The sequence below is a fragment of the Melanostigma gelatinosum genome (genome assembly GCF_949748355.1).
Source record: "Melanostigma gelatinosum genome assembly, chromosome: 6".
NCBI classification, from domain to species: Eukaryota; Metazoa; Chordata; class Actinopteri; order Perciformes; family Zoarcidae; genus Melanostigma; species Melanostigma gelatinosum.
The window spans coordinates 2,790,186-2,817,657 of record NC_136639.1 but is presented as its reverse complement, the minus strand read 5'-3'; the positions used below and the strand labels follow the sequence as shown (position 1 = coordinate 2,817,657).

Here is a 27,472-nt window from a genome sequence, read left to right as displayed (position 1 = left end):
CTGCGCTGGGACTGACTGAGGCCATATGCTCCAGGATCAGACTCTCACTACATCACCACCCTGGGGGCTTTTGTTGCCTCCCACGATGACTATGCCAGTCACGGAAGCGGTACACTGTTAAGAGTATTATTTTCCCGAGCGGCTCTGGATGGAATGATTTATTGTGCCCAGCGTACCAACGTCCTGGACAAATAAGGGATCCTTGAACAACACAAAGGGTCCCACACTGTACAGGAGACTGGCTTCAACCAATGACAAAAACAAAGCAGTCTTTAACGAACCAAGAGTGACAACACAGATGCAAACAATAACATGCCGAGTCAAACAATGGAAGTCTTCGAATACCTTCTTAAGTAGAGACTCGGGGAAACAGACTGGGATTCTCATGCAACTACCAAACTGTTGCTCAAATGACGAAGAGAAATAACAACAAGCCCAACATCAATGTCACATTTTGAGAAAGTGGCAACTAATTCTTGGCCTTTGTGGCAAATACTTTTAAGATATAAAAAATAGGGGCAGCAAACTGCAAAGTTGGCACACTGCAAATAATAATTCAATATTTCTTGCACTCGTGATATTTGAATATGGTTGTTGCAGTCAGAAGGAGGAGCCAGGCAACGCTGCACGCCACAACTGCGTTGCTGTGTTTACTCGTTTGCACACAGGCTTCTGTTTCAGAGACAATGGTGAAGCAAATTAGGTTGATATACTGTGGGGTGAAAAGTTTAACTCAACAATCAACATCACAAACAAACGTATAAATTAATTCAACTGACAAAGAACCAGATGAACAGGAAAGAAAAGGGGACATTCGTCACGTCTTGGGAGGCAAAGTATTCCAGCATCTTTGAGCCGCACTTATATTCTTCCATGTCACTATTCTTTATTTAATTATTAGCCAGATCCAATAAGGTTAACTTAAAATACCACTGAATCTCAACAGTAAGAGCCAAGAGGCTGAAGCTCATTGAAGAAAAAGTTAATGTGCACATTTCATGAATCATCTGAAACTCTACCTCGCTAGGGCACCGAGATTCTACGAGTGGCACGCAGGTTAAAGGATGTTCAGAAGATGGTTCGCTCCAGGTTTAGGTTCCACAGACCGATAATACAGCTCAGCAAGGTTCTCAGAGGTGTAACAGAAACCTTTCAGTGTATTAAAGCATTGCTGACGGCATGTCTAATACGCTGGTCCTCAGGGCCACATTAGTCACATCGCACTGTTACTGTACCCCTCCTGCTTGTCTGTTCGCTGGCGGCACTTCAGCATGAGGACATGGTCCGTTGTTGGCGACAGTTGGGCGGGAAAACCCCGAATCCATCAGGCCAAGAAGAAAGGGGGGGAGGGGGGGGCTAACCCTGGTCCTGAACGAGGGCTGTAATTACTGAATATTCTTCCCCGGCCCTGCATCAAGTACTTGGGACCCTGACATCACTGCAGAGAGGACAGTCACATGACCCACATGACAGCCTGTGGAAGAGGCTTGAAAGAGGATCTCAACAGCCATTTGCGAAACAGACACTCAGCATGTGACAGAGACAAGAAGAAAAAAGGTTTAAAAGTGGCAGAGCAGTGTCTCCACATGTGAGGATTAGAGGATTTAGTAACATGAAGCGAATAAGAGGATATTTACAGTTTAAGCACAAGGCGCAGATGTTCTTCCTCTGAAGCATGATGTCATCTGTGATCTCTATCTTGCTCACTGTCGGGTCACTCATTTCAACACTACAGCTCGATACTTAAGTTATAAAGCTTGTGAAAAGCTACAAACTAAGAATGTAGTTCAATTCAAAGTGCCTCCTTTAGCTGAACAGCGGCGTTTTAAGAGAGGAGAATGACATTTCTTTGAGAACAGGCTTAGGCATTTCCTCCTGGAGGCCCCTATGAACCCACAACACCCCCCCCCCCCCCCCACACACACACACACACGTGTTCTCAGTTGTAAAGCTCGATGATAAGCGTTACTAGCTTTAAAACAACTTAAAGTAGCCTGTGGGTTGCACAACATTACAACAAGGTGTGCTCTCATTTGAGCTTGCAAAGTTAAAGCGGTTATCTGAATACTGGAATTGGCTTTTCTCTTGAGATAATGACGACATTGCTATTCTTGAAATGATGAGAAATCAGGTGAAAAGTAAGAGTTGTTGCCTGCAAATCATCTTTTGGACTCTTTCCCCAACATCCCCCGAGTGTGTTATTTCATAAGAAGTTAACTTGGAAAGGGACCATCTTCTGGGTAAACTCTAAAAAGGATCTATTACTTGTCCACTTAAATGAATAAGGTGGAATACTTCAGTGTCATTCCCTGAATAAGATCAGCACATTTTTTAAGTGAGTATGTTACTTTTACTGGCTATTTAATGTGTGCTAAATGATAACAGTAATATGACGATGCAAGCTTGATAAAAACTAAAGTTAAAGTCGTGACTGACACCTCTTCGTTCATCTTATCCTTTGCAACATTCAATTCAAAACATTCAGGAGTGTTGGCATCAAAACAAGCGTGAAAGAACACCAAAGGTAGTTCATAAATACCATCCTTCTACATTCTTCATGCAGACTAACAGGTGACATTCTTCCCACAGTAAATGTAGGAAAAAGGATTTCCATCAACTGGCTTCAAGGTCTGGCCAGTTTGCCATGTGGTGCCAGCTGCTCTCACTAATTACTAAAAATGACTTTATGATCCCCAGCGATTTAGCAAATCCTTTGAGATTTGGTATTATACTCACTAATTTGGGAGAACTTTTGTCCTTTGGCTGGTTAATGTAGTGACCAAACATGTCATTTGGTTACTGTAAAAGTTGAAGACCGATGCCCGGCCTCAACCGTTCGAGATCGATGCCAAATTTCAATCGTTCGAGGTCGATGCCTAATCCTCAACTATTCCATCAATGCCAAACCTTTACCATTTGAGGCCAATTCCTAACCTCAATTATTCCAGGACCATACCTATCCATAACATTATATGTCAATGCCTAACCTTAACCATCTCACAAATTGTGGGGCAACATCTAGACAGGACTGTTTGCAAACATCGAAACCGTATAACCCACTTCAGGCTGACGACCGTCTGTCAAAAGTTAAACTGAAGTAACAGTCAAGTTCCCATCCAGCCAAGTGAAACACGCATGGCCATAGAAAGGAGATAACCAAGGTGGTTGAAGGTCAGATATTTTTTAACTTTTAGAGGTGAGGGTGGACCTCTGCCAAAACCCAGAGGAGATAGTGGGATGCTGCACGCATACTGGACTTAAATGAATGAAAGACGCCTTCAGAGGGGGGTAAACAGCTGGATACCACAATCTGGCAAATGGTCTAACATATGGGGGGGTGACTGGCTCATAAGAAGCATGAGAAAGCTGACTAGAGCTGAAGCTATAAACTATCTAGATCAAAAAGGCTGGACAGACAGTAACGCCTTGCCTGGCAAGTGAGAACTGCAAAACAAAGAACTGTCAACCTGAACTCCAGCTCCCCCTTAGTCACCTGTCATTCTTCCACTTAGGCCGATGTGTTAAGCACAGGGGGGCCTTGGCTGAAATCAATCTAATTCAAACCTCAGGTGAACGATGCGAAGCACTTCAAAAGACGGCTGTAAGTGTGTGACGAAGTCTTTCTGAAGAGCAAGTCCATAAAAGGTAATATGAGGAGGTGCAGCGTTTCTTTTTATCCTGAGCTGAAGTGAGCTGGAAGCTTCTGGCATTCAGCTCTCATACATCTTACCTCAACAGTGTTTACAACTGAGCCGACAGACACAAGTGGCTGTGCTTCGGAGGCTTTAGGATGAAATCGAGAGAGAGACAGAGATGCTGCTGGATGAAAAGGATACAAGACGGTGAAAACCTGACAACAGGGTCAGTTGTGAGTCCACGTTTAACACCTTTGAGGTCTCTTCATAAGAGGCAATGTATTTTCTGACACGTGTTCATGTTGATTAATGTATGGAGGTTTATATTCATTACTTTCGACCACATAAAAGTGTAATTAAACAGTCCGATGGTCAAAAAGGTACAAGTGCATCTTTGGAAATGTAGTGGGGAAAACAGTGGAAAAGACGCAGACCGTGGACCATAACATCTCCCGTTCTTATCTCATCACAGTAACATGAAAACTGTTGGGGCATAATTTAGGCTGTGGCCATACGGCTATGAAAAACAACAACATTTTGTCAACAGAGAGACCGCAATCACACAGTGGTGTCTGTGTAGATCAGACTAGGAAATGTTGCACCGATGTTGCCAGTTCAGACCAAACAACTGGTCTGTCGTGGCTGCGTAGGTGAGTAGAGGAGTACGCAAAGGGCCCAACGTTTACAGGAATCTTAGATTAAACAAAGAAGCTGCGCAAACATCCCCAAAAACTGATTAGGCAGCTTCAGTATATCACGATTTTGACATAAACATAATACATTTTTCAGCTTTACCACTTTGTATTAAAGTATAAACATGACAATATGTGAAACCTGCAAAACAAACGGTGGAAGGAAAGTCTACAGGTAGAGCTTTTTTTAATCCTTGTAAATGAGTCACACTTCAAACAGCCAGTATGATTTTAGGCTGTAGGTAACGGTGCAGCAGCAGATTTAAACTTTGACAAGTCGCATCCGCTCTGTGGGATGCACACCAGGTGTGGCGCGTTACCGGACAGGGATGAAGCCAGCCTGATAATGACTATGTTCACATCCTGCTGGATACTTTATGAGTGTGCATCATGTATACACTGAACTCTAGACGCAAACAAAACATGAACTACCTCTTTGTGTTGCTCTGATTTGACGTAACACCCAGAGAGAAATGTGTTTACCACAAACTGTAAATCAGCATCAGTAAATCCTGCATTACAGTACATAACATCTGAAATCATTTTGTATTTGTGCTTATAAAGATCCAACAAGCTCACGATCAGCTTCAAGGTGTCACCATACCATCAATTTAGTAGTTGATACCAATACCAGTGATATTCTACGAAATTTTACAAGATTATATTTGAACACATAACATAAAAATGTACCTTTGGCCAATATTTATTTTTGCACGCATCATAATGTAACTCAGTGCACGTTAGCTGCAAGCAGGACTGTGCTGCCCACCAGCTGCTAACAGCCAACGTTAACGAGCTCCTCCTCCTGCCGATTTCAACACATATTTGTTGTTCACAATGCAGAATTATCGGAGAAGATTGCCATCAGAATATTCCACTTTTTCAGAATCTTGGCATCGACTTGGTTTCGAGGTATCGGTTCTCGAGAAATTCCTTTTCAAAACAAAGACGCTGCCATCTACACTGAAAACACAACGCTCGACAACCATAACACTAATTTGTCCCCTACATTATTTGTATGATCCCCGTGGTTATTTTTTTTACTACAAACAACAAAAAGATATATACACGTAAATGTTTTTTCAGATGCAGTTTAGTCCCCTGCAGACTGGAGTGACATGTCGGCACCAACTTGTTTACAGTGACAACAGTCGTTAAAAAGTGAGGCAATCATTCATCCCCTCGTGGAGTCATGCTGGAGTCACACAAGCCTGATGGTCAGTTTCCAACCTCTACTTAAGTCTCTCCAGGAAGCCGACTTTGACTCAGAGCAAAGCAGGAACTTTCATACACATGTCATGATAGCTTATTAATACAAGGCCTGACCAATATTTAAGCTTAATAGGTTTATAATTCATTCTTCATCTCATATGACATCTATCTTTGGGTTCTAGGAATTCTCACTTCCACGTTGACATCCGAACCGTTAAACCTACGTCTGATTGAGAGCCAAGTGCTGAAGAAAATAACTTCCTGTCCACAAGAAAACAAAACATTACGTTGACTTAGAAGAATACAGTCCTCTGTTTAAATATCCGAATTCGTGCTGATGAATCCACAATTTACAGCACGCCGATCAAAGAAAGCCGCCACTGAAAGAACACCGATGTGAAACGTTGCATTCAGTCCTTCTGTTTGTCGGTCTCCATGTGACCCGAGTTCACTCCCACGTTTGGCTCGACGCCCTCCTTTTGGATCGGGTGACGATGAATTGGGGAAAAAAAATAATTAATTTGCGGCTTCACAAAAGAGAGAGAGAGAGAGCGAGAGGCAGATAGAGAAAGGCCTCAATGAGCAAGCACAAAAGGCTGGCGATGCCCATCACGGGACCGAGTGCTGCGTCGTACCAGCATTCTTTCTAGGGTGCTAGAATAAGACAGCACATGGGGCACAATGCGCCTATTCATCACCAGTACAGTATGCTAATAATGTAGATGGGATGCAGCCCCCCCCCCCCTCCCAGAGAGGGAGGATCAAATAGGTCATTCAAAAAAAAAACATTATGCTCTGATGTTAGGTTATTTGAGTATGTGATTGTTTGCAAATCAAAAGATTTTTGTTTTTTGCAAAAGACTTTCCCAACTCGGGGGTTGAGAGATAATCAAATGGTCATTCATGGTTTCATTTACCGACTTTTCACGATCATTAAACCAGACTGAGACGCTACAGCCATGCTAGCAGCTCTGTAAGGTTGTACGTGCTTTGAGCTAAATGCAAAGGCTCAACATGCACAAAATAACAATGCTAGCATGCTGATGCTAAGCAGGTAAACTGTTTAGCATGTCCACAACCTTAGTCTGGCATGTTAGCCTGCTTAACAAAACTAAACAAACAAAAGGGGACACGTGAGGAAAAATCAGGGGGTCGACAAAGTCGAGAGGATTTATCCTCTGGGGACCATTAATGTCTGTACTAAAATGTCCTGGTAATCAATTAAATAGCCGTTGCGATACTAGAGTGTGGATCTACTTTGCTTTAACTCAATGTTGTTTTCAGTCTGAACCAGGTCAGAAATAGTTAAATAGTGACCTTAGACATCATTGTAAAAACACCAAATGAGGAAATATGGTGTTCAATCTGTGAAAACACAGTTACTTGCACTATGATGCAGATTTCAACCACATCCTTCAGCCGACTGCTTTTCATTTTATCTAAACTGAGTCAACCGAAAAAGCCTGCAGATATCTACAGCATATTTACTTAACGTTTCGCTTTGGCTTGCATGTATTTATTGTCTGTAGCAAAGCAAACACCGCTGAAGAAATTCCCAACAAAGAGCTTATCAAACACTTGTTTCAAGTGTGAACCCGCACTTGCAAGTGTTGGTGAATGTATGTGGCATTTGTCAAAGGACGAGGTGAAAAATGTCCACAGTGAACTCAGCAGCTGTTTGCATTGGAAACGCGGTTTGTTTTTCTCGTGTTGACGTGATCTGTGGCCTCACACTGGCCTCATCTCAGCCAGCGACCAACAGAGCGTCATTATTTAAAAAAAAAAAAAACAAGTGTGAACGCTTCCAAGATTCTGCTGACGGCAATGTGAAGTCAGCGTGTTCAGAGAAAAGGTTTTTCAGGTTTCGTGACAAGCGCGTGACCCCAGAGGACCAGTCAGCTGAGAGATAAACTATGAGACGAGGGTTAAAGCGATGCATGAATAGACACAAGTGAGTCACGTCTGCAGATCTCTCATGCGTAGAAGAGCAGCGATGAATTATAACCTTGCTGTTAACATGCTTGTAAAAACTGCTTAGGAAGTGAAACCACGTCACCAAAAGTCTTCCTGTCCATTCGACGATATGGCACCCGACATTTTAACAAGAATTTGCCAACACATGCTAAACATGAGTGGTTTGGTTTGTACCTACAGTGAGGTGCAGGTACCGCAGTCATGCAACGTGGCCGTGGTCTGGTGAATAAATAGCAGTGACATGAGGGCTATTACGCAAGTTAGGCTGACAACAAGACATGCTCCGCAGGCAGTTCTGTTTTAATGCTCAGCGGCTGTTTGGCAAACAACATGATTAAATATATTCCGACTGCAGGTGCAGAGCGAACGGTTTCTGTCTGTCTTCTTAAACAGTAGCGTCAAGCATCGCAAATAAAAATCTATAGTGTATTCATTACAAAAATAATTTAAAAGATTCTGTTTCACCCGGAATGAAGAAAGACTCCTTTAACCGACGCAATTATGTAGTTTAATACGACAGTCCTGCAATGAATCCTCTTCATGATGGTTATAATGTTCAGCTTTTGTTGAAACTGCCACAGCCAGAAGAGTCGCTAAAATTGTTGTTTTTCTCGCGTTTTCAGGCATAAAAGTTACAATATTCTCAACTTTTCAGCGCAGAGTCGCACCACTTATCAAAGTCACACTTGGCCGAGGCAGCCAATCAAATCAAGCAAGAGGCGGGCTTTACCACCGACTTCCTGTTTTGATGCCGGTAGATGTGGCAGGGCGAGCTAGCTAGTTAGCCGTTGGGCTGTGAGAGAGCTCACGGAAGGAAGAGGGGGATTCATATCTAATGTTGTGAGCGAGCAAATTTATTCATTTTCCGTGTTAGATTCTGCTTGTTACATGGATACAGTCTCTTTTCAAATCAAACATCCAATGTAGTTTTTAACAACTTAGTGAGGCTAACCTCAACCCGAACAGAACTTGTATAACAAAACGAAGATAAAATAAGTCAACATTGACTTGATTTCACACGGGACATGAACATCAGTCTCCTGGGTGAAAGTCCTGTGTTTGCTTGCTCAGATGCTCCGACCGTCTAATAATGACGCGGATGACTTTATAGTGAGAATTTGCAGAAATACCTCTCTGATTAAAAGCAAAGAATTTGAACAGCACTGCAAACTACATACAGTTTAAATGACATATTAAAACCTACATGAAGATTTATTGCAGGACTGTTGGATCAGACCGCATCAGTTATAGCAAGGTGTACCTATTAAACTGGCAACTGTGTATGTGAGCAGGGCTCTAAGGCAGTATTCTTTTCCAGACTTATGACAGAAGAAAACAATAAAATAGGTCTCTGGTATGCTGTAAATATCCCTATATATTTATCAAAATCATCCTTCAGAGCAACAGTTTAGTTGTGTCCATTATGATGGCACCAAACTTTTCCAGGAAATTTGCACAACTTTCCAAACCCATAACTTATCAAACTAATTTCCACACGTTTCCTTAACTTCAAGGCCTCGAAGAGGAACCCTAAAACGATAGGAGTTAGTGGGCGACATGCTCACAGATGCATCCTGTTGCTTCATGTCATTTCTGTTCCTCTTGGAGACAGAGCTCTGGAGAAACCACAGCGGCTAAAGGGGAACAGAGGGAAATGACTGTTCCTACTCGACGGCGGAACTGTCCAGCTCTGCAGAGGTCACTGGAACAAAAACAAATCTCTAACCACAAGGCATCAAGAACACCTCTGAGCTCCACAAAAGTCTCATTTGGAATATGATCATTAAGATCAACATGTCATTTATTAAACAGGCACAGCTACTGGATAACACTTTAATCAGGAAATGGAAGATGAGCCCAAGAGGAATCAGTCCAATAAGTGACCGAATGCCACATACTTCCACCAGCAGCGGCCTGATCAAACCTGTGCACACTAGATGAACCTCTGTGGTGTCCTTTTAATGAACATATAGACAGGAAATTGACACAATCTGCTTTATCTGGTATCAGATACGATTAAGAACACAGGAAGAAATGGATCCAGATGAACACTACTGCAGTGGCTTTGCCTCGTCTGATTTTGTCACGCAAAACTTTTTCAGAAAGAGGAACCGCTGCCAGCCCGGTTTCACTTCATGGCAGACTTCTGCAGTTAATTCAGATTTAGTTTTGGCTTCTAACTACGGTTCAAGACAACTGGAACGTGAATCAACAGCGTTAAAGACAACCTTTTGAAACATGCCTGGTGGTCTCTGGGCCACAATGGTAAATCCCAAAATGAACCCAGACACATTGACCACTTTCCCGGTATAGTAGGTGTTTAAATAGAACAGGACCCGGCAAAAGGATGGCTGGTTACCTGCCAAGTGGCTCAAGCCACAAACCCCCCAAAAAAACCTAATTTAAAAAGTTGCAGCAGTCCTATATTGCTGAATGAGCAGCACATGTGACCACCGTAAAGTACTCCACTCCTTCTGCACTCACGACACCGTAGAGTGCTACACGTATATGAAAGCGTCCTCAAGCGGCTCATTCAAGTGTGTATTTACTTCATGAATGCAAGCGCAGTGCTGGAAGCGGTTAATGGATTTGCTGCGGTTACTGTAAGAAGAGTAGCTTTCTGTGTTTTCTGGAGTATTTTTGTTGAAAAACCACATACAGTAGACTAGAGTGCAAATGCAGTCAGCCTATGAAATAAAATGGGTAAATCTCAACTGAATCACTGAAGAAAAGACCAATGACTCAACTTAATGCACGTTATTTTGTAAATTCTCATTCTTACACGATATGGATTGCCTGGGGCAAGTAAAATGCCACTTCGGGCTCGTAAATATGGCAAGAGGTAAAAAAACATTTTTCTTTCTCGGAGGTAGTCTCGCTCCCTTCTCACCTCCGTTGAGAGTTGCACATATACAGTACTGATCTGGCACTTGCAAGTATTTCAATAGTCCTGTTCTATGTTTTGCTGTAAACATCACATGTTCGGTTTCTGATTTGCACTACGCTTCAGTCCCAATAAGTCTCCAAACAGCGATTTGCTCGAGCAGATTCTTTTACACCACTTAAATAAATGGGGAGCAATATCCTACTTCATTTAACATTCAGTGCATTTCTAAACGCAGCAGACTCCGTTAAGTTTAAATGAAATGCACAGTTCTGGTTTACCTTGGAACGGAATGATGAGCAACGGTCACAATGTAATCTTGTGCTCCTGGTGGCAAAACCAGTCACAACCTCACATGATTATATGATGACACACGACTCATGACTGCTTGCAGGAAGGGGTGCGCGCGCGTGTCTCTGTGTGTGTGCGTGCGTGCGTGTCTTTTTTGGGGCAAAGTGAGCTGAGGTTCACAGTTTGACTCAACAGCATGTTCACAGCGCTCCGTTACTTGAGACAGCAACAGTAAATGTCTGAGACACTTAGTTGTTGCGCTTTATTCACAGTGACTCACAAAGAATGATTAAGGCCTCAGTAACGATAAGAAATGCGTTTAATGAGGCCCCTTAATTCTGTTTGATTTGATTTTCCAATTATAGTAAAGTGGGAGTAAATCGGCACTCTCTTTATGCTTGCGAGGAGTTTCTTTCACCCACCTGAACTCTTCCAAGTTGACATAATTTTGGCTGAGCGTGACTTCATAAATCCTCAAACAGTAGACACAATGAGTAATTAATTAATGTAAACAAATAAGTACCATCAGTCCTTCCCATAACAACCCAGTACTGCAGGGGGATCTTTTAACATTTAGACCTCACTACAGTCCAAAGCAGGGGTCTCAAACTCATTTTCACTCCGGGCCACATCAGCATCATGGCCGCCCACAAAGGGCCGGTTGTAAATGTAACTACTCGTAACATATTGTTAAATAACTCTCTGCATTCACAGTTTAAAGTAGTCTTCAATGTACTCACAATACATTTCCATGTTAAATGTACAGTAACCAGCCAAAGAGCTGCTTCTAACTTGAGCATCTCATAATTTTGACTTTCAATCTCATAAATTTGACTTTCTATCTAATAACTTCGACTCTCTATCTCATAATTTCAACTATGGGGATATTTTTATTATTATTAGTCTGACTTAAAAAAAAAAAAAAAAAGTTTTATTTTTTTTGCTGGCCACATAAAATGACGTGGCAGGCCGGATTCGGCCCGCGGGCCGGGAGTTTGAGACCCCTGGTCTAAAGCATATTTGCAAACATCATTTTGATGAGTGAGATTTGACTACTCTTTTCCAGTAATGTCTAATTAGCATCCCCATATTCTGTAATAAAGAGCCTGATAATATGACTAACTTCCTGTTAAAGGAAAGACCCTCATGGCCAATTAGTGGTCTAATTGGCTGAGCTGGGTTATTCTCTAAATCAAAAGGATGTTTCTAATTAACACGCTGTGCTAAGCACTAAACCATTTGTGAAAGAAACCAGCCGTTTTGTGTTTTCTCTCACACACACACACACACAGTGCCCGTGTGACTGTACATGGAGAATCTCATTTCAACATATTTGACCGCAAGGTTTTATCAAACCATGACGGAAACGTCTATCGTTTCCAAGAAAGCCTGACGACATCCTCTGGAGCTGCACTGGGTTAGAACGCAGCCATTGCATCAGACATCCTTCACGTGGTTACCACTGATGGAATGCAATCTAATCAGATTAAGTTCACGTTAACAGAATAACTACAGTGTGTGTCAGCCTGCCTATGGAGACACTAGTCTTTGTACAGAGACTTAAACTTTTCATATTTCCTCAAAGAAAATAATCATGGGGACAAAAGCAAACTGCAGAAGAACTTGAATGAACATGTTGAACAGTGTTTCTTTTTAAATGGCTGGATCTTTACATGGTGCATGTTGACACAGGAGGCTTGGACCCTTGTTACACACACCCCCTCCCCCCCCCCCCCCCCCCTCCCCCCTCGTGGAGCAGCTGAAGCAGGATGTAACTTACAGCTGTGTGGCAGAAAAGTTGTAAGTTTAAAATTCCAGCTATGGACCAAAATCCCTGGTGCCCCACTTTAAATACCAAAGCCTGGAAGAGGAGACCGACCTATTTCAATCACAATTAAATCAGACAAACTGCACTAATATCCATTGTTCTTTATGCTTTTCAATATATATGTATATTGTACATAGTAGTTAAATGTTAAAGCTTAGTTTCTCTGTTCTACTTTGTCTTTAATGTCCTTTTTTTTATATTTTTCTTGTTCATTTGTATATTATATGTATGTACGTTGAGAGCCACGTGCAAACCGGAGTCAAATTCCATGTACATGTGTGTATTACATGACCAATAAAGCAGATTCTGATGTACTTTCTTGGGAAATAAGCAGATGTTAAAGGGGGGGGGGGGGGGGGGGGTTGAGGTTTTACTGTGGAGGGAAAATCAATTACCAGCCCATAAAAGGAACAAAGCTGGAGGAGTTTGCGCCACTGTTGTGTGTGCCTGTGAGAGTTATTCTCTCCCAAAACAGAAGACGACGGGTGTGTCCCAGAGCGAATACCAACGGGGCTTAATGTGAGAGACAACACAATGTTAACACACACACACACACAGTAAGGCTAGTAATCTGCGGGCACATACCCTCCGCAATGAGCTCATCCACGGTGACTTGATACCGGCCGACTGCAAACACTTTCCCGAAGTAGCTGCCGACTCCGGAGCTGGACCCGGACGCTCCTCCGCCGAGCCCGCCGCTCTCGGACTTTGGCATCCTGGAAAACTTCTTCATCCTTTTTTCTTCTCAGTCCCGGTCACCGAAATTTCACCTCTCCCTTTTTGTTTTTTGGTGGTAGATTAACCACACACACAAGTTAACTCTCCTTATCTAACTTATCTGGAGTCTTTTCTCCTCCTGCATGCTCCGCGTCTGGTTCTTTTGGAGGGACTACTAGCTGTCGGGTGACACGACATCAAAGTACAGTTGATACAACAAAAAGCTAGTACCGCGCACACTCGCACAATGTCTAAAAACAACCCCAAAAAATGTGATAGGTTCGTTGGCTAAATGTGGCACATCAGTGCAGCCGTTGCTACTAGCATGGAGACACGGAGGAGTGCAGTCGAGACGCTACACGCCGATAATGAGAAGATGGCAGCGGTGTTGATGATAACAACCTCCTTCGGTGGCAACGAATCCCTCCGGAAAGAAAATATACCGTCGCCTCGGTAGCCCGTAGCCCCGCGACTTGCTCCACTTCCACTCAGGAGACGCCGACTAGTCAGCTCGTTAGCTTCGCTAGCAGCGGTGGGTAGTTAGCGGCTAACAAGCTTCGCTAACTGCGGCGGGTAGTTAGCGGCTAGCGAACTTCGCTAGCAGCCACATCGGTTCCAACAGTCTTCGTTAAGCTTCACACACCGCGACTCGTTCCACTCCAGGCGACGCCGGCTAGTTAGCTCGTTAGCCGCAGCGGCTCCCTCCACGAGCTGAGCCAACACCCGAGTGCAGGTGGGCTAACAGAGAAGGCGTCTGTGTCTCATCGGAAACCCTCCCAGCGAAGACTGTTTCATCGGGTTCACCTGGGTCATCTCCTCTCACGTCTGTGTCATTTGTTTTGGAGCTTCGCTACCGCTAAACTTCGCGTGACTCCCCCAATGGCAGTCTACAAAATAAGTGGGTGGTGTTTGCTATTTACCCAATGAGGGGGACAACCTAACTTGACGTGGCCCCGCCCCCTCCTATTGTTATGATTGGTGTAAATGGAGAAGTATGGAAGCCCATTAGTGCCAAGAAGACAGAAAATGAATGAATGAAATTATGCACAATAAAAAACTAAATGTATTCACTTGGTCAAAAATACGTCTCAAAACAGTTTTTTTCTCAAAACGCCTGTAAACCTGTTGTGTGATAAAATAATCCACTAAAACTAACATCGTACATCCACTGCACCTGTAAATTAAATTTGATTGATTGATATCTTTATTTTCGTCTCATGCACGTAACGTGCGCAACCCTCATGGGTTTATAAGACACTAAAAATAAAGCGGCAGTGGACACACATTGCATTAAGTTTCATTTAATTACAAAGATGACCGGTTGGTACAACAAACAAGGATGCAGAAGAACGAACTAAAGCTACGACTTACCATCAGTATTTCTAATGCTTTGACTTTCATTCATTTTTTTTTCTTCCCTTGGTAGCAATGGGCTTCCATACAGAGCATACAGACAATGCTCATGATGGGCGGTGTGAGTGACAGACAGACTGAACAGTCTGGTTGAGGAAGGAGGAGAGGCTGGAAAGAATGCAGTGCATTGAGAAACAAACCTCAGGCTCACGCTAAAGGAACATCCTCAGTCGGAGTTATTATGTTGTTAATTATTAAAAATCACAAATCAAAACTGGTTCTTTGCTGGGTTATTAAAGACTATTACTTCCTCAGTATGTGCAAATGGATCTGACGACACCCCCTTGTATTTTAATGACTATCCGCAGTGGAAAAAACAATGTCATTTATCAGCAGACAGCCAATGAGGAAGTGGTGTGACAGCTGGCTCTGTGAACGACAGGCGTTATGAACAAAACACATGTGGTGTAGGCTGGAGATTCCACCTCATCATGCTGTGTCTCATTCCTTTCGTGGTTTAAAACTCAAAGTGCACCATCAACCAAATGTCGCCTCCACGTCGGTTAGAGGTGAATCAACGTGTCACCATTACCACTCAGTCAGTGGTCATAGTGGTTGTAGGGGGAGCACATGGCTGAGACGGGGATTACATAAGAGATGAGGAGGAGCAGAGCGGGATCACATGACGGTACAGACCCCCATGTCTGGAAACATCCCGTTTCTGCAGGGCGGGGGGGGGGGGGATCCCTGACACACTTATTGTTATCTGGCTGTTTGTGTGTGTGTGTGTGTAAGGTGTATGCTGACCTCTGACCTAGATGTTGAGGGCGCAGTCAAGGGGAGTCTCCTAAAGGGAGTTTAAAATGCAAAACCAATTCACAACAACAATTCAGAGTTCACCTTTCAAAGCAGGAAAAATAATAACATAACATTCTCCATTATTTCAAAGTACATATATTCTTTTCTCAATCAGTTTAATTAGCGGAAGTGAACTGATCTGAAACACCAGATAAAATGTGAGGAGAATTGTCCTGAAGTCGACTAGATTTTGAGAGCAAGTTTGTCATTTATTTATTTATTCATTCATTTATTATAAGAGATTTAGTCCTCTAGAGGGGTCTCAAGATGAATACAGATATAATGAAGACCAATTGTTATTATTGTGACGTTTTAATTCACATCTTTGAGTCTCCTTAAATCACTCGTTTGTTAACTGCTGACATTTCATGTCCGTACAAAGATTATAACCTACGTATGATAAAGGGTCACAGGTCTGTAAGAGGCGTTTGTTTTAAGGGGTCAGAGATCACCGTCTTCTTTACAAATCTTTACAAACATGTGTTGCAGAAAAGTATTCAAAGTATCCCTTCGTTGAAAAATCTTGCGATGCCAACGTGGATTTCGTGGAAATGTGTTAAAATTATGCACAAAATTTGATTAAAACCAAGGAGTCTTGTGTTTGAATATTTAACAGCATGAATATACAGTATGTTATACTATACCGACAGTGGAGTAACATCATCTTTCCGACCTTAAATTGTGAAAAAGGGGGAAACTTTGAACATGTATCAGCGATCAAACCCACATTTATTTCCACACAAAAAAAAACGGCGCAATGTCCGACTGGAGATCCCAAAATCTCCAAATGCCGACATCAAGATATGTAGATGGCACTATCATACAATAAGCTTTTTCTAAATTCAACGAGAGATCCTAAAGGGTCTTTTTTTGGTGGAGATTTTGCAGACTTTTGCAGGGAATTTAAGGCGGATGTTAATAGTTTAAGGGGCTGAAGAAATCCCAGTGTCCTCAATATACCCGAGCATCAGCCTCACTCGTAGTCTCCGTTCATGGTCACACACAGAGAAGCAGTGCAGTCTTATAGGCTACCATTGTTCAAACAGATGAAAACGTAAACATTCCAGATGTTTCCCAGTTTACTTCCTGTTTGCAGTGCATGTGAATGATGGGAAGTAAACATGGAACCACGCTGTTGCATCTTAGCGTCTTTAGATCCAACCCTTAATGTTCACTCTCCAGCAACATAGCACAACTCCAGTACCATTAAAATCACTCCCACCAGAGTGGAAAACAATTGGCGCCATAATATGCACGCAAGGGCTGAAAGGTGAACTCAATGCATGTTGCTCTAAAAAAAGTTAGATTTCAGTTTGTCAAAGTTGTATTTTAGCACCGTATGTCCACCAGGGGTGCAGTTAATAATACCAATGATGATAGGACGAGTTAGAAAGCTGTTAGCGAGCTAATATTAGCAAGCGTCTGTCGTTAGCTAAGGCACTTGCAAACATTACACTGCATAGCCTTCTGATTTATCCACATTTCTAACAAAAGTTGCATACTGTCAAAATGCTTTAACTTACAGAAATATAGCCTCGAGCATATATCTGCCCCTCATGTTTTATTCGATAGCGAAAGAGCGCAACACTTGGTCCTGTGTAAACCGCGCCCACCGTCCGGAGGGGAAACAATTGGCGCCAAAATATGAAACCAAGGCCTGTAATGCATACAAAATTCACGAAGCTATCTAAAAACTTAGACTAAAAGGATGACCTGACAAGTTTGCAAGCTGTTCGGCACATTTTAGCTTTGTGTTAGCCAGCTACTGTAGTTAGCTAAATGCTTCAGCGTAACTTACAGAGTTAGCCTCAACCATAATATCTACCCTCTTTATTCTATAGCGACAGAGCGCCCACCAAACCCACCAAACAAGAAAACAATCAGCGCCACAATATGCAACCAGGGGCTAAACCGCTAACAACATGCTGTCTATCAGTGGCGGCTGGTCACTAGAGGGCGCTGCCCCACCTTCAGCCACAACAAATTAAATAAAATAAATAATAATAAACTGTACAAATTGTCAATATTTGTGTTTTTAATTTTCAGGGTAGAGGCACTTCAGCATACACTCTGGGGTTACGTTCAACAGTCTTTAAGAGGTCACACAACATGGCTCGTGATCAGTGTCTTTAAATATCTTTTGTGCTGATAACCTCCTGTTTTACCATCACACTGGATGAACGAACACACACACACACACACACACACACACACACGGGTTGTGAAGCTGTCAGAATATGAAGATGTGTGAATGTAGGCCTCTTCCTGTTTTCCTTCAGCTCAGATACAGAGGGGGGGGCAGAGTGAAGGAGTCTGGGTGATTTCTTCGGCCTTTAATGAGGAAAACGTCTTTGCCTTCGGGGCTCTCGTCCACCTCAATAGTCCCCCCCCCCCCCCCCCCCCCCCCCCCCCCCCCCCCCCCCCCCCCCCCCACCCCCACCGAGTTAACGTCGGCTCCCTGCAGGACTGAAAGGACTGGCAGAGAGACGATGAATGGCTTTCATTTGGAGGACCACAAGGCTGCAGCTCACATGGTTTACAGCATTAATAAAATATACAGGAATTTATGAAACGTTTACTCCGTCTCAGAGGAGACCTTAAAGCCTGATGTGAAGCATCTTGAACTGTTTTGGTGATCAGCAGCCTCGCTCTCTCTCACTACTTTAGTTGTGTTGACACTGACAGCAGAACTGCTGACTCGGGGAGATGCAGAGGACAGAGCTGTGGTGCGATTTGACCTTTTCTCTCCTCACTCTGTGCAGCTCTGACGTCGGTGTTTTGCAGAGGTTGGAGAATTGCCCAGATCTTTTGGCAAAACCAGAAATACTCTGTTACATGTGAAAATCCTGCTTTTCAACATTCTGTTGAAGTACAACAGTACTTTCATCGCAATATTCCTAAGGGGAGACATTACATGCAAAACTCATGTTTTTTTTGGTTTCAATCACCAGAGTACATCAGACTTGTATTCAACGTATTTATGATTTAGTATTTTATGGAATGATATCTGATTTATGGCTCCATGTCCGGGAGAATCGCTCTCTAACATACCATCAGATATGTGAGACATGAAAACAAATAACTTTGTTATATTATTTAACTTTCTACATATCTATGAAGACAAGACGTCCACTTTTCAAAGTACTTGTTTGTGTTGCTGCATGTTTTTGGTACATTTGAGCGTTTCATTTCTCATCACATTAAAATCAGAACTCACCTCAGAACTTTAATGTCTTGTGTTGTATAATTTATTTTATACTATGTAGAGCGTCTTTCAGTACCACGAAAAGAGCCTCTGTGTTATTGTCAATATTGATTATGGAACACTTCCATTCATCTGCACAGTTTCCTCATAAAAGCCCCCTGGAGCCCTTACACAGCTGTAAAAGCTGCTGCAGTCAGTGGAGCCCCCTGCTGGAGACTACGACGGCCTACAAGACTGTTAACAGGTCGATGTGAAGATATTCTGAAAAACATTTCACGAGTTTTGTTAAATTATTATTTCTGTTACAAAGACACAAGCGGGAGACAGAAGAGCTGAAATATAGTATTTCATCCGACAAGTTATTTTCTCCATTTATAAATACAACACTAACTGCAGCAACGTCGCCGCACACTTATTTCAACAGACTAAAGTAATCCGTTTTAATTATTCTATTGTGGTGACGCTCTGTTATGCAGCAGAAATTGACAAATATGTTTCTATAACTTCCCAGGAAGTTCTTTCAATACAGATTTTAGCTTCAATTACAGGTTAAGAAATAACTTAAACTTCCGAAATCTAAATGATTCATTTAATGGTTTCGTCAGTTTAGCTGATTCACGTGTAAGGTTTCTGTTATTATATTTAAGAAGAGTCATTAATCAACAGGAGCACTTGAGTCCATTGTGTAAATGTGTCCGTACGGCTGATCTTCATCTGGCAGGTTGACGGCAATAAGAAAGAAAACATACGAAAACTTAATTTATAGATTATATAATTCAAATGAAAATGTAGAAACTTCAGAGGATATGAGGGCAAATTATTCAAAAATAAGGACTCAAACTACTAAAGTTTAATGTGAAGAACTTTGGAAATGATTTGTTCACGGACTGAATCAGAATCTCCCCAATAAACTCATTTAATGACGTTTTCAGCAATGTTACACGTTCAGTTCATTAATGATGAATCCATCACACAAAGTCACCAAAAAACAAACTCATTATCAAAATGTGCATCAATTATGTTTTATTTCATCATGTTTAAATGATAGTCACACACAGAACAAACATGCAGAGCTGATGCTTCTTATATTATAAAGATAAACTTGTTATTTCTATCACACAGAAGTCACTTTCTGCTACTGTCCCGGCCACGTTCATCATCTTCTATATTTGGAGAGTTGTCAGGCAGAAGAAGCGTAACAATAAAAGCATGAAGGTACAGAAAATTGCTTTTTTTCATAATATATATTTTTTTGGTTCCTCCCAATAAATAAAGTCCACGTGCAAGTTCAGGAAGTCGTTTCCTAACAAAGACAACATGTCGACGTTACTCATCTTTTCCGCCACATAGTTTTTTCAGAGTCTTTTTATAGTCCCCTTGGCAATCAGACTGAAACAAAAACAGAACTTTACATTAAATCCCCAGTTTGACGTGAAGTCTTTAATGATATGCACCGTCATCATCATCTGTTAGTAGTTTGAAGATGAAAAGTAGAAGGATAGCGCCGTTAAAGAGGGAGCAGGTTTCTTCTTCTGGTGGACTCTGGCGTTATCTAATCGTCGTCTCCTCCACAGATTGCCTCCACGCCGTCCCCCAGGACGCCCGACACGTCCGACTGGAGGACACAACAACACAAGCCAGGAGAAAGAGCGTCTTCACCCCAAACACACCAGCAGTGGCGGACCGCTGCCTTTACTCCAAGTACAGTCTCAGGTACTTTTACTCAAGTATTTCCATTTGACGCTACAGATACTTCGACTACATCAGAGACACTTTCTATCAAACAGCCTTTCAGATAATACAATATGAAAACCTGCCAATAAAGCACGATGTGTTATTATAGATTAACTCAAATGAATCGGGGTGTGTGTGTGTGTGTGTGTGTGTGTGTGCGCGGTGTCAGTTTTAAATCTCAGGACTGGAGACCAGATCCACCAGAGCGTCCACAAGCAGCAAAAGAAGAGCGGATAGAAAACACCCGACAGCCAATCACGAAGGCGTATCGCTCGTCAATGAATACTTTGTTCTAAAGAGTTAGGGAAGTCCCATCAAGAGTTATTTAGAAGGCAGGGTTGGCGAGCGTGAGGTGTTGGTCCTGATGGACCTCGGCCTGCAGAGCTGCTTTTTAAACTCTCGCGTACTTCCACAAGTCTCTGAAGACCACCAACCCGCCTTCAATGTTAGTAACAGATTACTTTTGAGTAAACAGACGACGTGTTCAAGGCCCCGTTCCATTTCACAGCTATTCAGCAGATTCGTCATTTTGTCTCCGAACAGTCTTTTGTCTTCTGCGTTATTCATATTTAAATATATATTTGGCTTCACGGATATCAGAGTGGCTTGCCAAATAGAATCACTCTTTAAAATCTGATGACTCATCAGACAGTAAATCCACCGAGAACAGAACCAGTCGGGCTCCGTCTGAATTTATGTTCCTGCAAACTGTGCGGAGACAAAATCCATGCAAGGATCCATTGAGCTGGAACGACCGGTCATTACATCATCTATACCCGTCATGTTCCTCACCTTGATGGCAGAGTGCAGAGAGTATTCGTAGCGCTTCTTGAACTCGGCTCTGATGTCCAGCAGGTCGATCTCACACCGGCTCACCATGATCCGGTTCAGAGAGGCCTCGTCTGTTCCGCCACCCTGACAACACACACACGACGGTTCAACACTTCCTGTAAAAGCTCATTCATGCACAGTATTTATCCTCCATTAGTACCGCTGACCTGTCTCTAGAACATGACACTAAAGTGGCACTACAGGCTCTCCTTCAGACACTCGGTAGAAATAATTCAGCACGGCAGTAAACCGGAGCTCATCTGTAATCCTGCTCAACCACTAAACAAAGACGTTTCCTCTGAGAACCCTCTGCTCAACAGCTTCTTATTATGGGATGTACTTTCTCCAGTAAACGTCACCCTGTTGCTGTTGACGTGGATCTTGTTTGTCCAATGATCCACGACTAAGACGTGTGCAAAAACAACGGCATAGTCACCTTCATGCTCTCGTACAGGAGTTCTGCAAAGTAGGCCGGCACGCTCTTCACACATTTCACTGGAGGAGAAACAAAAGTTGAACAATGTGGTGAGAAACAGCATTTATACAAAAGATGAAAGATATTTTTCTACAAGAGAAAAGGTGCAGTTTTGTTGCCAAATATTTATTAGAGTTAAAAAAGCCATAATCAACTCAGGCGACAACCTTCAGGTCTGAAAAGTGACGTTAAAGCTGCATTCTCTCTAGTGTCCACCAGGGGGCGACTCCTCTGGTTGTATAGAAGTCTATAGAAAATGACTCTACTTCTCTCTTGATTTATTCCCTCAGTAAACATTGTAAACATGAGTTTATGTCTCAATCTCTAGTTTCAAGTCTTCTTCAATACAGCATGATGTTCATTTAGTACATTATGCTCCATTTAGAGTCACACAGACCATAAAGCAGGGGATGCTTTAGGGGCGGGGCTTACTGTGATTGACATTGTCCGGTCTGGGAGTTGTCTGTTTTCGTCTTACAACTTTAACCCTTTCGGTGCGTTTTCAGTTAATGAAGGTCAATTGTAAAATATTAGTCTCCTAAAAATGTCTTAGTCAGCATTCAGTTGTCTGGTTTGGTTGCAAAAAACAAAATGGCGACTGCCAAAAACACCGCTGGTAACCGGTAAAAACAAAGATGGCGTCGGCCATATGAAGTCTGTTGTCTAACGCAGTAAATTCACTCATGGGGGATCTGCACCAAAGACCAAAAGTATGTGAACGTTCCTACGCGTGTCTGTTGAACATGTAATCCAAAAACAGTCATCGATCTGCTGCTGATTTAGTCCACAAACAACATGTTAGAATTTAAAGTTCGAGCACAAACCGATTGCCACCAGCAGCTCCTCCAGGTCCCCCGTCATCTCTCCTTCAATGCTTTGCTGCAGAGTCTTTCCACTGATGTTCTTGTATTCAACAAGCGCTGCACGAGAGAAACAGTCCCACTTTCACATTCCGTTTGTAAGAACGCGAGTGGTTTAGATGAAACACGAGCTGCGTTGGGACGTACTTTGTCTCAGTTGAGGAATACTCCTCTGGCAGAGGATGTCAACAAACTTGGATTCATCCGTGCCCCACTTCTTCTCCCCGGCATCGTAGAGGCTCTGTGGAACCAAACAAACGCACTCGACATATAGAGACAGATTATACACGATACACACGTCACTGTGAATCAAGTTCACACATCAAACTGCACCTGGGCGTCTTCTTTTGCTTTCCCCGCATCTACTGTGGTGTTCTCATCCCGCTCGCCCTGAAAACAAAACTTTAAACATTTAAAAACCAACAGCCACTCTGTTCTCTTCCCTCTTTCAGTATAAACTAAGAACTCACTGTTGACTCATCTACAAACTCCTGCTGCGCAGACACGCCTTGTTCAAACCAACAGAACTCGTTATTGTCCCTTTATGTTGAGTAATTATGACGAACGTGACTAAGGGAGTGAGTTCACCCTCCCAATTAAAGACATGCGCTCTCCTTTATGTCAAACCATTATTTTATATTTTTTAAAATATATATATGTAATGATATTTTTATCAATTTACTTAAAGCAAACAATGAACATTAATTTATAGTCACATTATGAAAGACATCATAATGTATTAAAGCTTTAAAAAAAAATGTCCGAGTGACCCGCAAATAATATTAACGAATGACACTTGACCCTATAAGTGACTATAAAATGCTGTTATGATGTTATAATGCTTTATAACATAAACATAGTAATGTTGTAAAGCATTATGAATATTTATGAGTGCTTAACGGCAATTATACAGTTACAAAAGTCAAGTTTAGTGTGTTTTCTTGCAAATATATAATAGTTTACTTAAAGCCAACAATGGCCACTTATAGTAACTTATAACCATAAAGTAATATTTTATGCATTTCAACTGAAACAGAACATAAACAGTTATGAAGTATTATGATATGTGCCCTTCTAATTCATTATAAAATACTTTGTATGCGTTACAGATTATTGCTATAAATAATTGTGGATATTTATGATTGGTTATAACTATGCAGCGCTATAAGCCGGTTATAACACATCATTTATTTAGAACGCTTTAGAGACATTGCCATCATAGAAAGTGACGTCACAACTTGTCCCATCCAGACTGAGCTTTCACGTCACGATCCATCGACTGCGTCCGTCTCTCGTCACAGACTCTGGTCTGATGAATGTTAAAGAAGATTTATTGTACATCTGGACCGACTCCTCACAGCTTTTGCTTTGCGATGACAAACCTCGGCCAGGAGCAGCAGCGCTGTGGAAAAGTCTCCGGAAACTTCCGTCCTCAGGTCGAGGGACAACTTCTTCTCCGTTTCTGTGAGAACATCAAAAGACAAACCGGTGAGTCGGACTCTCCAGAAACAGTCACCGCCGTGCCGTTTGCTTCCTTTACCTTCCAGATAGACGCCAGTGAGCGCTTTGATTTGTTGGTTGGATCTGGAGGCAAAGATCTCAATCAAGACGCTGTCGCTTGTCCCAGCTCCCTGAAACGTCACACAGTTACTTTACCGCCTTCATGACATCATGAAGGCCTTCATGAACCACAACTCAACGCATGATACCGATATCCTGTCTAACTTTCACCAGGGAGCGACTGGCCCTCAAACAATAACATCATCACGTGATCGTTGCAGCTTCACTGTACATTTCATGGCTCAGTTGCACACATTGAAGCGCAAAATACACATTTCACTTCATCCAGAAACTAATCACGCACACAGGGTTTGCGCTTCATATTTATCACTATTGTTTAGCGGAGTTTATTTTTTCTTGTTATAATCTTCTGATCTAATCTTATAAAGTGTAAAACTGACCTGCATGGCGCGCATCACTTCATGGCAGTCGTACGCTGCAGGAGGGGTGGCGAGCGCCACCAGCAGGTCCTCAAAGTCCCCGACGGTGTCTCCTTTCAGGTCCTCCACCAACGTCTGACACGGAAAACACAACGCGTCACTTTCCAAACACGAACACGCAAACACAGCCGGACACCGACCGAGCAGCAGCGCCAGCAGGAGAACCGTTCGTCATGTTGGAGCTGCACGAGACGAGATCTCATAAAGTGTTCAAAGGATGTGACGCAACGGATGACAGCTCTGGTTGAAACTGGTTGCGCTAAGGGAACCAATCAGCAACACCTGCTGCAACACTAGAGGAAGAACTAGTTCATAGGTTGGTTGAAGCCGCGTTAGGATTTTATTGTTGCAGCAGGACAACAGGAGGCGCTCTTACTCTGCCGGTGGCTTCCTGATAAGCTTCACAGATGAGCTGCTTCTGAGCGCTGCTCCGATGGGTCAAGATGTTAATCAGCGTCTTCTCTTTGGTGCCTGAAACAAAACAAGGAGGTTTATTGAAAAATAGAGAAAATCAAAAGAACAGGATACAAACTGTACAAGTGGTCCATATGAACATCTTTGAGGATTATCATATTTAGGACATTAGCATCCTAACTTCAGCATACTATGTTCATCTCAAAATACAACAGTGGATGACTGTTTGTGAATAACTCAAATATATCCGTCATGTAACTGGAGTCATGTTCATTTGTGTATCCACATATTATATATTTAACAATAAGTTGCATTTTTGGTACCGATTCCTTCGATGGCCTCCTTCAGAGCCGCAGCATCTTCTCCTGCATCAAAGTCAGCTTTGGCCTTGACGGTTCCTCTCGCCCCACTCTGAAGAAGAGACAGTTTATGAGTTCCTCTCTTCAGTCATTTGTGTAATAAATGAAAAACCCAAAGTGTAAAGTTTCAGCTGGACCAACCGTTGCTGTGAACGAGGACGGGGAATTCACAAGACTGTCCAAGTCGTCCTGTAGAACAGTTTCAAATGTACGATCAGTCGAAAACCTCATCGCAAAATAAAGTAAACATAAAAAGACTGAACGCTGCTTACCCATAAAGACGTCATGATCACAACAGGAAGTTCTTCTGCAGGAAAACACAACAGGCAGTTAGGATTCTGTGTTATTTATGAAGGAAAGCTTGTTTCTGTCTCACCAAACTCTACTTATTCACCAGCACAAATTCAAGCGTTCATAAGACGATAAAACAGAGTTCACGAGAGCAGTTTATAAAAGAATCTCCTTTAGTTATTGATTGTGTTTATGTCAGTGAGTTTCCCTTTAATAATAATAATAATAATAATAATAATAATAATAAGATATATAAACATCTATACATAATCATTTAGTCAATGTTCATCCATTCAGTATTTATTTCTTTGCACTGTTTGGAAACTTTTTATTTCATAGTTAGTCATTGGTGCTTTTTAATTTATATAAAATTGAGCTTGTAAATACACATTCTCTTCACATAACTCATTATATACATCATATTCATCTATTATTTACCTTTGTTGTCTCTAGCTGGTATGTTTATTTCAGTACACAAGTTAAATTCCTTTTATTCTGATTTAATGAGTTAAAGAATGTTTAGTCAGTGAGTTTAAAGTTGTCTTGCTTTTTTGTGTTCCAGTATATTTTAGTGTACTTTAACATTATGCAGCATTTTATAGTGTTCCTGTGAAACTCAATAGCAACCAGTGTCACAGTAAAATAATGACTTAACTTCTGTTAACGTGACTATTTAATTCATCTTTAAATCTTGAGAATGAAGCCAAAATGTTTGATGTTTAATTGCCCCAAAATTCTCCCAGTTCACAGCAACCTTTTTAAAATGTACCCGCATAACTTTGGGCTTTTTATTTTTAGATATCGAGGCAGCCACATCACAACAATAAAAACACTAAAGCAGGAAATAAATGTTTATTTATGACTCATTGAAATAAATGTCAGCGCTCAGTTAACTCTAACAAAAGGCTCCAATCTTCCTCTGTCGTGTAGTAGCTAAGTTACTTTAATTGTGACTTTATAGCCCTTTAATATTAATATATATTTTATTTATAGGATGTATGTTTTTTTTTGTCTGCCTGTAACTCGATTGTATTTTAAAGTTTTTATATTTAAAGTTCTGGCTTCAGTCAAAACCACAGGACTGAACATCCTCATGTCTATTTAACATAAAACTTTCAGCCTCAATTAGGCCTCATTAGTGAAGTCAGCTGCTCTGAAATCACATCTGTGTCGAAATGTAACAGAAAAAACATTAAAATACAGGAAACAAAACATATGACTTCATACTATAAACTCACCGTCAAATTGTAACGTTAGGTCAATAAAACGGATCCACTGAGTGAAAACGTTCAGTTCTCACTCAGGTAATAATGAGGTAATGAGGAAAGTAATGACGTGTGTCCAAACATCTGCTCTAAAACTTCAATTATCTGTTTTAAACCAACAACACGAAACAAATGAACTCAGAGGAAGACAAGAAGCTCGCGCGAGTCAGAGGACCGAAAGAAAAGCTCACCTGGACTTCCGCTCGAACCGGAAAAGTGTTCCGCCACACCTGTGGAAGCCGGATATATACCTGAGGAGTCACCTGGCCACGCCCACAGCAAACACGCACGCGTCGCCTTCAGGGACCGCTCGGACGTTTAAATGTCTACATTTAAAATGTCAGTTTAATAATGGTATTATACGTCAGTCTTTATATGAAATATGATATGGATGTTTAAATCAACTGTCAGTTTTGAGTCATTGGTTTTAAAGGTATGGTTCATTTTTTTCTTTTCACTTGTTTATGAATATAGCGTTTACTATTTAACTGTTCCGGTGTTTGTAAAGTTTATAATACTTATTGGCCTTCTAGTCCAAAATCGAGTGCACATTTTGTCAGTTTTAATAAAAACTATAAAGATTTCTCTGTCCTT

The 27,472-nt window shown here is 41.8% G+C and overlaps 2 protein-coding genes across 4 annotated transcripts in view; both read right to left on the bottom strand.

Moving 5' to 3' along the window:
• bmp2k (BMP2 inducible kinase) overlaps window positions 1–14,105 on the bottom strand; it is a 40,198-nt gene extending 26,093 nt beyond the window's left edge. The window contains exon 1 of the mRNA XM_079270897.1: window positions 13,102–14,105. Within this exon, the coding sequence (XP_079127023.1) occupies window positions 13,102–13,249 (148 nt within the window). The 5' untranslated portion in view covers window positions 13,250–14,105. The remainder of the gene's footprint in view (window positions 1–13,101) is intronic.
• A 5,532-nt stretch (window positions 14,106–19,637) lies between these two features.
• On the bottom strand, window positions 19,638–27,079 carry anxa3a (annexin A3a). 3 transcript variants are annotated; one of them, XM_079269453.1, is made up of 14 exons: window positions 27,070–27,079; window positions 25,595–25,629; window positions 25,464–25,511; window positions 25,287–25,374; window positions 24,926–25,020; window positions 24,511–24,624; window positions 24,090–24,180; window positions 23,932–24,011; window positions 22,883–22,939; window positions 22,697–22,790; window positions 22,514–22,609; window positions 21,651–21,709; window positions 21,176–21,298; window positions 19,638–20,264 (listed from the first exon to the last, which is right to left on the bottom strand). In XM_079269453.1, the coding sequence occupies exons 2-14, from the start codon at window positions 25,607–25,609 to the stop codon at window positions 20,202–20,204; spliced, it is 1,023 nt and encodes a 340-aa protein (XP_079125579.1). In that variant the 5' UTR covers window positions 25,610–25,629; window positions 27,070–27,079; the 3' UTR covers window positions 19,638–20,201. The 3 variants fall into 3 exon arrangements, with proteins under 3 accessions (XP_079125579.1, XP_079125581.1, XP_079125580.1); XM_079269455.1 differs by having other exon boundaries at window positions 19,638–20,038; XM_079269454.1 differs by lacking the exon at window positions 27,070–27,079 and adding an exon at window positions 26,852–27,050.
• Window positions 27,080–27,472: the final 393 nt, after the last annotated feature.

Excerpts from the sequence above, each read along its gene's own strand:
- anxa3a (XM_079269453.1), bottom strand. Across the intron at positions 25,375-25,463 it reads CGTCCTCGTTCACAGCAACG|AGTGGGGCGAGAGGAACCGT; the intron begins GTTGGTCCAGCT and ends TCTCTTCTTCAG. Across the intron at positions 24,181-24,510 it reads AAGTGATGCGCGCCATGCAG|GGAGCTGGGACAAGCGACAG; the intron begins GTCAGTTTTACA and ends GTGACGTTTCAG.